The 13,575-nt window shown below is 41.0% G+C and overlaps 1 protein-coding gene across 4 annotated transcripts in view; it reads left to right on the top strand.

Annotated features, from left to right (window-relative positions):
- Positions 1 to 13,575, top strand: part of ANKRD12 (ankyrin repeat domain 12) — a 333,910-nt gene that overhangs the window by 264,610 nt on the left and 55,725 nt on the right. For all 4 annotated transcript variants that reach the window (XM_082257365.1, XM_082257363.1, XM_082257364.1 and 1 more), the window contains 2 exons: positions 10,052 to 10,150; positions 12,534 to 12,677. In XM_082257365.1, the coding sequence (XP_082113491.1) occupies positions 10,052 to 10,150; positions 12,534 to 12,677 (243 nt within the window). The remainder of the gene's footprint in view (positions 1 to 10,051; positions 10,151 to 12,533; positions 12,678 to 13,575) is intronic.

Below are 13,575 nucleotides of genomic sequence, written 5' to 3'. Positions count from 1 at the left end.
ATTGATGACAGCAACACATCTCAAAGTTGGGACATGGCAACAAAAAGCTGACGAAGTAAGTGGTACTAACAAGGAAAAGCTGGAATAACATTTTGCAACTAATTAGGTTAATTGGCAACAGGTCAGTAGCTGCTTCTAAAAAAATGTCAGACAAGCTCAGAATAATGTTCCTCAACGTAAAATCGAAAAGACTTTAAATATCATCTACAGTACATAATATCAAAAGATTCTTAGAATCTGGAGAAATCTCTGTGCGCAAAGACAAGGCTAAAACTCAATATTTGTTGCCCCTGACCTTCGGGACCTCAGACCTAACTACAATAAAAACAGGCATTATTCTATTATGGACATCACTTCATGGGCACAGGAATACTTCCAAAAATCACGGTCTGCGAGCCTAGATTGCTGTGCCATCCAAAAATGCAAGATAAAGCTCTATCGTTCAAAGAAGATACCATATCTGAACATGTTCCAGAAATGCCGCCTTCTCTGAGCCAAAGCTCATTAAAAATGGTATGATGCAAAGTTGAGAACTGTTCTGTGTTCAGACAAATCGAAACCATGGGCACCGAGTCCTCCAGACTGAAGAGGGGAAGGACCATCTGGCTTGTTATCAGCACTCGGCTCAAAAGCCTGCATCCCTGATGGTATGGGGGTGCATAAGTGCATATGCAATGAGCAGCTTGCACATTTGAAAAGGGACATCGTTGCTGAAAGATACTGCATCTATGACAATGGCATGGCTTTGTAGTAGAAGAGTCTGGGTGCTTAACTGGCCTGCCTGCAATCCAAACCTTTCACCAATTGACAATATTTGGTGCATCTTGAAACGAAAAATGACAAAGAAGACCCAGGACTGTTGAGCAAATAGAATCCTATATCAAGCAAGAATGGGACAACATTCCTCTCTCAAAATTCCAGCAACTGGTGCCCTCAGTTCCCAGATGTATACAGAGTGTTGCTAAAAGAAAAGGGGATGTTACACAGGGGTAAACATGGCCTTGTCTCATATTTTTGAAGACATGTTGCTGCCATCAATTTTAAAAATCTTAGTTTTTTCTTAACATGATACATTTTATTCAAACATTTGATATGTTTTCTATTGTGAATAAAATATGGGTTTATGCGATTTGCAAATCATTTCATTCTGTTTGTATGTAGATTTTACACAGCATCGGATCTTTTTTGGAATTTGGGGTTGTATAATCACATTTTTTGTACAATAAATAAATAAGGATTAGACAAGTAAATACCAAATACGTCAAACCTTAAAATTGCATGTGCTGTGATAACAAACTTTGTTTTTGTTTTGTTTTTGTTTTTTGTTTTTTCATTTATTGCTTTTATATATTTTTTAATTATTATTATTTTATTGCTTTATTTTTTTTATTTAGCTTTATTGCTGTAGTGACAAGTTCTCTTTTTAATGAGAATTTAGGGATGTATTCAAACCACTAAAACACAGATCATTTAGATAGCAGCATGATCTCCGTAATCATTGCAAAATGGAAACCTTTATGCAGATGTTTATGAAATTTATATATCTTAATTGTGCAGTACAGGACAAAGGTAAAATAATCATGGACATTGGGTTATAGGCTTGTACCTTCAGGTGATTGGACACTGGCATTTTGAGGACTTGGCACCTCCCTTGTAACCCTTACCCCATTTTGTGAGTCCTCCATTTTTGGCCAGGGTCCTAAATTGATGGACTTCATATCCTAGTTTTTCTCTTGCATTAATTGAAGAATACAACTCGGGATGATTCCTAATCATAGGGTTCTAGCGCCACCTTAAGGAGTAGGACTGTAGCAGAAAAAAACGCAGCATCACCTATAAGCAGAAGCAGCTTTAACTGGTTTTAAAAAAGTGTACATCGTGTTTGAGATGTTTCTTCCTGTTTCAGCAGTGGGGGGGGGGGGGGAGTCTAGGCATACACTGTGTGTGAGCTGATTGGAGGAAAGGCAGACACCAACCCTGTACACAGGCAGAGGAATGAAGAAACTTGCAGAGCTGTGCTGTGAATAGACAAGCTCTCTGCTTATTTGTCTCCAAGTCTCTTCCCCGACACAATTGTTTAGCTGCTTTTATCTCCTGTGTCGACGAATTTGTCAGAAATTATCATGCTGATAACAGAGGAACGGAGCAGCAGAAAGACACGGGAGACACGGACGAGAGATAGGTAAATACTACAGAAATGGGCCTAGGTCAGTTTTCATGAATGGGGTTTATATCCACATTAAGCACTCTGAAAGGACAGGTTCTTGCCTTGGCTATCCTTTTTCAAAAGCCACTGGCTTCCCTTTTCCTTTTCAAAAACGTAATTTAACAAGTATCCCACGTGCACCTATTGCAGGACCCTGTGTTCCCTTGGGATCTCAACATTGTTCTCTCTGACCTGCAGAAACCACCATTTGAACCCATCTAGGATATCCACCCAGATGAGCTCTCCTGCAAAGTGGCCTTTTTGATTGCCATAACGTCTGTCAGATTTGTCTTTGAGTTGGCAGCTCCCTTTTGTAACGAGTTGTTCCTCCTTCACAATGTAAAGGTATTCCTTCGTCGAAGACCATGTTTTTTTCTATGGTGATGATATGCTTCCACCTCAAAGAAAACACTCTTACCATCCTTATGCCTTGCTCCAAAACATCAGAAGGAAATCCCTCTTAGTTGCCTGGACATAGTTAGATCCTATAGAGTATTCTTCAAAGCTGTAGCTTTCATCAGGAAGACTTATTTCCTATTAGTCCGCTTTTCAGAGCCTCCTTCTTCAAGGTCTACCATTGCTTGATGTATAAGCGCACTGAACACCAGAGCTTACATTCATTCTAAAGGACAAATATCTTCCTGTTCTCTTACACGCTCATTCTACCAGATTGATGGCGGTTTCCTAGGCTTTCCAGCACCAGACCTCTGTAGCCAAGCTTTGTAAAGATGCAACTTGGTCCTCTGTTCATTCTGTTCAGGTAGGCATCCAATCCTCAGATGCAGCTTTTGGATGCAAGGTTCTTGCACCAGTGCTTTACCAGTGTCTATAATGGCAATACTTTGCCAGTGTCCTGTACTGTATAATTAGGATAAGAGGAATTTTGATTTGCCTGTAAATTTCATATCTTGGAGTTCAGTAGAGGACACAGGACAACCTCCCTTCCATTTATTGGTTATTCTACATTGCTTGCTGCAAATAGGAAAATTCAGAATTGGTTAGACTAATACAGAAGGCATCCAGTGAGTGTATCTTTGATTATCTTTGAAAGCTTACGAGTGTTAAATTACCTGAAGGTATAAGCCTATAACCCAAGGTCTATAAATGCTTTGCCTGTGTATCGCACTGTACTTCAATATCTGAAATATACAGGTTCAGTAGATAATTCATTTCGAGCTTACAAATGTACAGTATATACAAACCTCCCAGATTTCTATTAAATACAAAAGATAGGGACTCTATCAATTTAACAAGTACCAAATATATCTAGCCTAAAAGTTGCACGCATTTGCAAGGTTATAAAAAATTTGGGGCCAAATGATGGCTCCAATATTTTTTCTTTACCTTTTGACATGAGTGGGGTTACATAAAGTTTCCATGTCCATGCATCTTAACTTTGTTTCAAGGTCCCTATCTAATAGTACAGATGCAGTGATAGGTACTCAATATAGAGACATTAGAGGTCTACCCCTGATGCCGCCTCCCTTTCTCAACCGGTACAGAACACTCAGTCTGCTGCTTCTGCCAGGTTATATACAGCTCTAAACCTAGAAGGACTCATTCCACCTAGAAGAGATCTGTGAATTTGTTATTCACTGATCTCCTCCTACTCTCCTAAATCCCGTGTTGTGGTCCTGGGGTCACAGAGGAGGCTGCTTTTGCTGACTTCTTTCTGAAAACGCTAGATGTCGTTCTGTCTGATAGTTTGGTCTCAGTAACATATGGGTCACCTAGAACAGGTTTGCAGATTAAGAAACTCAACATAATCAGGACCCCATTGCATGCTGGCTCCAGCTCAGTGCTTTAGAAAGTTCTGAAACAAATTATCCATGTTACAGCTACGCAGTTAGTATTTATAGAAGTAGGTCAGCAATGGCAGCCTCTATTTCTCTTTCGTTCATTAACAGACACTGCTCCTGATATTCCTAACCATTGGGTTATACTGCCCCTTACAGGAGTAGGACCCTAGGCAAAAAATAATTCTGGCTACACCCATGGGCAGTCCCAGAGAGTATACTAGCTCTCTCTGCTATAGCAGTTAGTAGTTAGATGCCTACCTGGTCCTGGAGTCCGTTGTGTCCTGGGTGGAGGTGGCTTGGGGGCGACGGGCTAGCAAAAAGTGTCCCCCACCTTCCCCTGCCTCATCTGTCTCATCAGATCCTGAATCTGATTCGGCCGCTGCGGATGTGGGTAACCCTGCTGGGTCTGCAACCATGTGCCTGGAATCCTCTCCTAGAGAGGATGATTCCTCCACGTCTGCGACCACGCACGAAAAGGCGCTGGTGGATGCACTGATTGTATTTGTGCGTGAGACCCTGAAAATGGAGGACGCAGCGTCCCAGTGGGGTTCCTAATCGCTTTACTAGGCGTTACCCCTATGAGGAGTCCCTCTGGTTTCCAGATTAAACAAGGCAACCATGATTCCGGTTGGAGAGTCCCCAGCCTTTAAGGATCTGGCTGACTGGAAGGCGGAGGCTGTGGCCCGCACTATTTACACTCTGGCTGGTTCGGCAATGAGGCAGTATTCACCAATGCCCTAGTGTTGCAAACTCTTACTGAGTGAGTGGGCTAAGCTCCTGCACCCTGACCTGAAGTGGGAACAGCTCCCCCCTGGCTTTGCCGAGCTGGCGGACCAGCTGGTTCAGGGGCTGCAGTTTATATGTGATGCCTCTTTGGATGCCGCTTCCCTGATGGCTCGCCTCTCTGTTTTGGCAGTAGTTCTTCGGCGTGTCTTTTGGCTCAAGTGCTGGTCTTCAGATCAGACTTCAAAAAAGGCCTTGATTGATCTTCCTTTTCAGGGAGATCGCCTGTTTGGAGCTACCCTGGATGACATCATTAAAGGTCTCACAGGGGGAGGAGTACTTTCTTCCGCAGGTTACTAAGGGCAAGGAACCTTGTCATTGACGTGGGCCTTCCTTCTCAGCTCATAATACGTTTTTTCGTCCCTCAGGGTCGACTGAAAAGGGCTCAAAGCCTTTCAGGGCTTCTTCTGGAGGATCCAAACGAACCTGGTTTGGCAAGCCAAGATCGGGCTTCTCCAGACCCATGGACAAGGCTCCTTCTGCATGAAGGTGCGCACTCACATGTATCCGGGTTGGGGAGTTGTCTTCGTTTTCGGACCCGTGGACTTCCAGGGTGCAAGATATCTTTATCTTGAAGTTGTAACCTCAATTTAAGCAGCGCATAATCCTACCATACAAAAATGTGCGTTTATTAGTGGCTGTATTAAAATTAATTCTCCTGTGCGTTTTAAAGTGCTATAGTGATATGAGGGGTCACCCCCTTATATGAACCATATACCCAATGCTGCAAATAATATATATATATTGTGCAATTCTTATATATTACACTACCTAGTAGTATACCAATCCTTTATAAACAATTGTATAAATTATGATAAAGTACATGTATATCAATCAATAAGGTGCTTTAGTGCTCTGTGCAACTTAGATTGATCACTCAAAGTCCAGTGCATATGTATCACATAATGTCCCAGTGAAGTACATGCGGCTGCTTAGCTAAATGATGCCGCTAGGGCATTGATATAATTTTTATGTGTATATGATTTAAAACTTATTTTAATAAATGGAATGGTCTGCTAAAAATACTACACCATGAGGAGTTCCTTGTCTTTGCTCTAACACCCACCCCGAGATATACAGGTGATTCTGGTACCGAGGAGAGTGGACAAGAGGGCTATCTGACATCTGAATTTTCCAATAAGCGTTACAGGATCCAGGTTGCCATATGGTAACAGGGATCAAATATATCTGGTAAGCTCAAATTCTGGCCATCCCTGCATGAGTGATTAGGAGATAATCACTGCACGAATGATTAGGAGATACCCACCATCACTGTTCCCCTGCATGGTTGTGAATTACTTCACTGGGACATTGTGATACATATGCACTGGACTTTGAGTGATCAATCTAAGTTGCACAGAGCACTAAATCACCTTATTGGTTGATGTGTGTGCACTGTATTAATTTATATAATTTATATGATTATTTATGCATACAGGATTGGTATATTATAATTTAAGTTTCACAGAGCATAAAAGCACTTTATTGATTGATATATATGCACTTTATCATAATTTATAAGATTGTTTATAAAGGATTGGTATACTACTAGGTAGTGTAATATATAAGAATTGCACAATATATATATTATTTGCAGCATTGAGTATATGGTTCATATAAGGGGGTGACCCCTCATATATCACTATAGCACTTTAAAACGCACAGGAGAATTAATTTTAATACAGTCACTAATAAACGCACATTTTTGTATGGTAGGATTATGCTCTGCTTAAATTGATGTTACAACTTCAAGATAAAGATATATTGTTTCCCTATTCGTGGATGTGTAGCAGCTGCAATCCTGATTTTTTCCCATACATACATACATATTTACACCATATATTTGGCGTGAGTGTTATTTTTATTATTTGCAAGACAAGTAGGTCCACAAAGTCATTGAGTCCAGCTACAAGATCAGGTTTCGCTCTTATACCCTGGCAAGGTTTTTTCCTTCCATCCTGCGCCTGTCCCCAGACAGCTTACAGGGCCTGTTGGGGGCGGTACAAGACCTGTTCCTTCAAGGGGTGATTTGTCCTGGTTATGACCTCGGAACGTTTGCAGGGTTTTTACTCAAACCTGTTCCCAGGAAGGAAGGAAAAGTGCGTCCAATCCTGGACCTCAAGGCGCTAAACTGCTTTGTGCGGGTACAGAAGTTCAGATTGGAGTCCTTTCGAACGATGGTGGAATCCCTGCATCATTGGGATTTCCTTGCCTCTATCGATATCAAGGATGCCTACCTTCACATTCCAATATGTGCCAGTCACCAGCGTTTTCTTTGCTTTGCTGTGGGAGAGGCGCATTATCAGTTTGTGGCGGTACCCTTTGTTCTCGCATCTGCTCCTCAGGTCTTCACAAAAGTGTTAGCCGCGGTGCTAGCTTTGCTACGCCAACGGGAGATCGCGGTACTGGGCTACTTGGATGATCTCCTTCTGCGAGCGGAGTCTCCCTCTGCTCTGGTGGAGAACCTCGAGATCCTATTACGAATTCTGTGGGAGTTCAGCTGGAATCTGAATTTTCAGAAGTCTGCTCTGGTTCCGTTCACAAAGCTGGACAAACTCCAGAAATTGCAGACTGCAATTTTGCTGTCCAACAAATGGTTATCCCCCTGAACTTGCATGCTGTTGCTAGGCCTGATAGTATCTACCTTTTGAGGCAGTTCTGTTTGCGCAGTTCCATACAAGGTCCCTGCAAAGGGAAATTCTGACCAAATCGGACATCAGGGCACAAAGGAGTCCCTTAAATTGTGGCTTCGTTCTCTGGCAACTTCGGCTGGGAAAATCCCTCCTCCCTTTGTATTTGACAGTGGTCATCTGAAGGAAATTGTCTTGCATGCCTTGGATGTGGTTCGGGCAATTAGGGTGTACCTGGCAGCTACAGAGTCTTTCAGGAAGTCAGACTCTCTTTGAGCTCAGGGGTGGACCTCAAAAAAGGTCTGCTTCCTCTGTGACCATTTCCAAATGGACCAGACAGATGGTGGTTCAGGCCTATACCATCCAGGGTCAGGTTCCTCCTTTCCCTGTCAAGGTGCACTCTTCTAGAGCGTTGGGTGCCTCCTGGGCTTTCCGTCATCAGGCGTTAGTGACGCAGTTTGCACGGTGGCCATCTGGTCGTCGGTGCAAAGTTTTATAAAGTGGATGTGTTGGCATTTGCAGATGCTTCTTTTGGCCGCAAGGTTTTGCAGGCTGCTGTTTACGAGGACCTGATCCTCTTTGAGGATGTTTTTTTCAGGTGGGCTCCAGTTGTTTGGTTGAGTTCCTGTTGCCTTGTTAGCTAATGTTTAGCCTTGAGAAGTTTTTTGCTGTTCCCACCCCTCATGACGTCCAAATGGTTATGAATATCAGGAGCTATGTCCGTCAATGAACGAAAGAGAAAATGGGATTTTTGAATTACCATAAAATCCATTTCTCTGATGTTTATTAACGGACACAGCACCCACCCCTCTGTGGAGTTATAATTCTCCTGAGACTGCTTGTAACAAAACTGTTACTGGCTGTAGCAGAGAGAGGCAGTATACCCCCTGGGACTGCCCATGGGTGTAGCCAGAATTATTTTCTGCCTACTGTCCTACTCCTGTATTGGACAGTATAACCCAATGGTTATGAATATCAGGAGCTATGTCCGGTAAGTCAAAAATCACATTTTCACTATTATGTTTTCTTTCAGTTACCAAAATATCAATGGGCCTACTGAACGTTACAATTTTAAGTTTTTAATGAAATGTATTGTGTGCCTAGGTTTCTGACAAGTGTACTTTAAGACATGATACCACAGTCAAGCCTGTTACATAAATTGTGGGTACAGGGTATTTTTTATTTATTTAACTCCTTTGCTGTCACACATCATAGCAACTACTGTAAAGCTCATGGCTCGAATAGCAATCCACTCAGTTTTACAAACATAAATGTGTGCTTTCTCCCTCCTCCCCCCTTTTTTATTCAGGCTGAGCTCTCACTGTGTCAGTGACACAGACGAGCAGAAAACTTCAGCCCCGTCGACCTTTCTCAGAAGTGCTCTCCTTCTGCAAAGTAGAGCAGGGAAGCAGTTGAAAAACATTTACTTATGGTTTTCTTGAACAGTAAAGTCTCCTGGAGTTGCAACTATCATAGCTTAGCTTACTGTATTGTGCCTCCATTTCTTGTTGACAGTTTAATGTCACATTGCCATGGAAACAGGGGCACATCACAAGCATGCACGTTCCAGCTTGTGGCTCGGCTCGGACCTGAGCCTGTGGGGAAAGTGCGGCTACAACAGAGAGCTGAAGGAGGAGCGAATGAGGGGGCCAATCATTCCAAATGTAACACCCCCTCTGAACTTTCAAATCTGAAGAGGACCATTACTTAGCTCTAACCAGAACTTGGAATGGGGACACAGCAAAAACAGAGCAACACATGAAAGAAAGAAAAGCTATTCTGTCGTGAGGGTAGTTAATACTATTTATTTGCACTTCTTCTTGGTCTTCATAAGGAGTACCAGTTACATGCTGGGTGCTATTTAGAGGGCTCCTTTAATCTGTCACAGTATTCAAAAGAATATTTTAAAAATCCAGCTTAGAATTTAATTCTTAAATTCCACATGCTAATCCAGCAAGTTCGGACTCCACGCTTCATATCACATATTAATGTACTTTTTTTTTTTATTACTACACTTCATCTCTATATATTTGTTGATTTTTATTTTTTATTTTTTTTTGTTTGTGTAGCACAGTACATGTTCCAATGCAAATGTATTTACATTGTAAACATGTTAAGTTTTTAAATATTTTTGTATTCTATTAGATGTTTGAATATGAATAATGAAGGGTTAATGATTATGTGAGATTATTTAAGGTTTATATATAATGGGGTGTGTAAAAGCGCTGGGTCTTACATAAAACATGTCAGACTAGAACCTCTGTTGCTGGCTATTTTAATGAAGGAAGATTATTATTTTGCACCTTGGTGTTCTCTTACTGGTACAGTTGATTTAGCTTTGCATTATTTTGAATAGTGTCTTTCAGAACTACACTTTAAACTTGTGTACATGTCTGGTTTTCCTGCCTTGTTTCTTCTAGTGCAGCAGGCTCTATCGAAGGTGCATTTGAATTGCATGCAAATCAGGTCAAATGCAACATTAGGTGCTGCGGAAATGAAAAGGTTGTGTTGGACATGAAGACCCATCCAATCCTAAGGCTGCATTTACACCTCTGCGTTTTAGATTAATTTTAAGCAGATTTTGCATACTTTAGCATACATCTTTATGGAGCTATAACATTGTTACTTTGCAGATTACACCACCTCCGTCCCTCTCTGAACCTTTGAAAGAACTTTTTCGACAACAGGAAGTTGTACGGATGAAACTCCGTTTGCAGCACAGCATAGAAAGAGTAAGTGTTAATGTTAATTTGAGTGTAAATAGTAATTATGAACATATTTAATCATGAGTCTTTAACAACTTAAGCTCCGGAAGCTTTCTCTTCTTTCATGACCAGGGCACTTTTTGTTATTTGGCACTGCGCTACTATAACTGGCAATTGCAACACTGTTCGCAAATTTAATTTATGTCATTTTTTTTCATACAAATAGAGCTTTCTTTTGTTGGTATTTAACCTCCACTGGGGTTTTTTTGTTTTTTTTATTATATAAGCAAAGAAGGATCGAAAATGAACAAAATAAGCCCAATATTTTTTACCTTCTGCTATAAAACATATTAAATAAAAAAATTCAGGCCAAAATGTCTTCTGCTTCATGACACTGGGTGGGAACTGGCTAACTGACACTGACATCAGCATGGACATTAACCACTCCTGGACCCGGCCTTTTTCTGACACTTGTAGTTTACAAGTTAAAATCATTTTTTTTTTTTGCTAGAAAATTACTCAGAACCCCCAAACATTTTATATATATATATATATATTTTTTTTTTTTTTTTTAGCAGAGACCCTAGTGAATAAAATGGAAATTGTTGCATTTGTTTTTGGGAAAAAAATACACTTTTTTTTTAAATTAAATTTAAAAAACAATAAGGTAAGCCCTTTTTTTTCTATAATGTGAAAGATGATGTTACGAGTAAATAGATACCCAACATGTCATGCTTCAAACGCCCCCTCCGCCCATAAAGGTGATCCCAGGTCCAATCCGCCACTGAGATTACACTTCTGTTAAAGCAGACCGCCCGCCGTTTAAAAAAAAATACCAGGGTTATGGCAGCTATTTGCTGCCATAACCCCAGTATTTAACTTCAAAGTACCGACTTAAATACACAGTGGGCGGTCTGTAAGTGGTTAATACAGCGATCAGTTCCAATACTATACACTGTCATTTGTACTACTGACACTGACTGGGAAGGGGTTAACAGCTAGGGACAATCAGAGGCTAACTCTAACTCGGTCTGTAAGTGGTTAGTACAGCGATCAGTTCCAATTATATACACTGTAATTTGTACTACTGACACTGACTGGGAAGGGGTTACTAGGGGCAATCAGAGGCTAACTGTGTGCCTAACAATGTGTAATGTGTGCTGCTTTTACGAAGAGATGTGATTGTTGGCAGGGAGAAAAAAACAGCCACATCACTGCTCAGTGTACTGTGATTCGCTAAGTCAATCAGCAGTTCCAGCCATAAATTATTGGCCTGGGACCGACTTGTGCTGTACTGAATATCAGTGCAGATGGGACAGCAGGTGGCCCCCTAGCCAGAAATGGCAGTTCACATGCATGTACAGGTGCATCTCATAAAATTAGAATATCAACAAAAAGATAATTTTATTTCAGTAATTCATTTCAAAAACTAAAACTCATATGTTTTATATAGATGCGTTACACACATGCGTTTTAATTTTGATGATTACAGCTACTGAAAACCCAAAATTCTGTATCTCAGAAAGTTTGAATATTACATAAGACCAATAAAAAAAAAAGGATTCCTAATACAGAAATGTTGGCTTACTGAAAAGTATGTCCATGTACAGTATAGTATGCACTTAATACTTTGTTGGGGTTCCTTTTTGTATAAATTACTGCATCAATGCAGTGTGGCATTGAGGCGATCAGCCTGTGGCACTGCTGAGGTGTTATGGAAGCCCAGATTTCTTTGATAATGGCTTTCAGCTTGTCTGCGTTGTTGGGTCTTCTGTCTCTCATCTAGCTCTTGACAATACCCCACAGATTCTCTATGGGGTTTAGGTCAGACGAGTTTGCTAGCCAATCAAGCACTGTGATACCATGATCAATCAACCAGGTATTGCTACGTTTGGTAGTGTGGGCAGGTGCCAAGTCCTGCTGGAAACTGAAATCCCCATCTCCATAAAGTTGGTCAACAGAGGGTAGCATGAAGTGATCTAGAATTTCCTGGTAGAGGGCTGGAGATGAAAACAAGCGGTGCCACTCTAAGTGCAGTATTTTGTAAAAAGGCACACGTTTAATAGAAATACACTCACATGGTGGAAGAGAATAAAAACTTGTAAAATAAAGCCACGTTGTCTGCCAAAGTTTAGGTGGAGGGCTGTCATCTGCAGTGTCCCATGTTTGGTAGCCGTGCTGGTGGATCCTGGGGCAGTGGGCGGAGGAGCAGTCAGCCTAGTGTCACCAGGGAGGTGGAAAGACAGCAGTGGGCGTGGTCAAATGCCAGTCCACTCTCACTGGCTGTGGCTTATCTTAGGTTCATAAACACCTAAATGCTTTTTTATACTCTGTAGGTCTAGTGTGAATATTTATTTTGTTTTGTATGTTTTCACTTTTTCTGACTTTTCTTTTCTTTTGAATATTTTAGGAAAAGCTCATTGTGTCTAATGAACAGGAAGTTTTGCGCGTCCACTACAGAGCAGCCAGGACATTGGCTAATCAATCGCTGCCATTTAGTGCCTGCACAGTATTATTAGATGCTGAAGTGTACAATGTTCCACAGGAGTCACAGGTATTTTACTTTGTTACAGTTTGTTTCACACCAACTCCCCCCTCATCCTCTAATGCTTTTTAGAATATGTAGCATTTATTGCTGATACACCAATGTTGGTGACCTTATTTAAAGCACCAGTGCCACTAGTACTTAATTTTATACAAAATATTGATGAAGTAAAAAATGTTTAACAACAAATTATTTTGCTTGCTTTACTTACATGGTTTAATCATATTGGTGTTAAATTTAAAAGATGAACTCTAGTAACACCCCCCACTCCCCAGCTGCCCACAGCAATGAGTTAAGTCTTTGTTTAATCTAGGGGTAAGAAATATGGTGAAATACTTGCTGTATTCCTTACCCCCACAAGCTTTCTAACTGCCATATGACTGTTCCTCCAAAGCCACCTATTCAGTCATGATCTTTCTGACTTTCCTCACAATACAATGCCTGACCAATGGTCCTGCATTGTTAGTGGGAGCATCAAGAACTGCCTGCAGTGAAGTATAAAAAAATGAAGAAAAACTGACTGACAGTCCTGGCTCTTTGCTCAAAACGGATGGAGAGAACTGAGCGATCAGCGGTGTTTGATCGCTCAGTTCTCACCTCAGAGCCTGTTTTATTTAACAAAATTGTAACCTCATTCAAAGTGAGAAATAGAAACACCATGCAGTGCTAACATGCATGGTGATATGAGGTTTACCAGTGAATAACTGGGTTATCAGTAAAAAAGTTAGCGGAACGATCCATAGAATGGTTGCACTTAACTAGGGATGTCCAAATTTTTACCTTGCTGGGCCACACTGGAATAAAATACACTAACAATTAGAAAAGCTGATGAGCAGAAAAAGTCGGGTAGATCACAAGTTAACAATCACTGATATAGATAATGTACCTACAGTGCCTTGCAAAAGTA

Source organism: Pelophylax lessonae, assembly GCF_965119305.1.
Source record: "Pelophylax lessonae genome assembly, chromosome: 5".
NCBI classification, from domain to species: Eukaryota; Metazoa; Chordata; class Amphibia; order Anura; family Ranidae; genus Pelophylax; species Pelophylax lessonae.
Note: the sequence above shows the minus strand (reverse complement) of the source record. Positions and strands in the feature narration are given on the sequence as shown.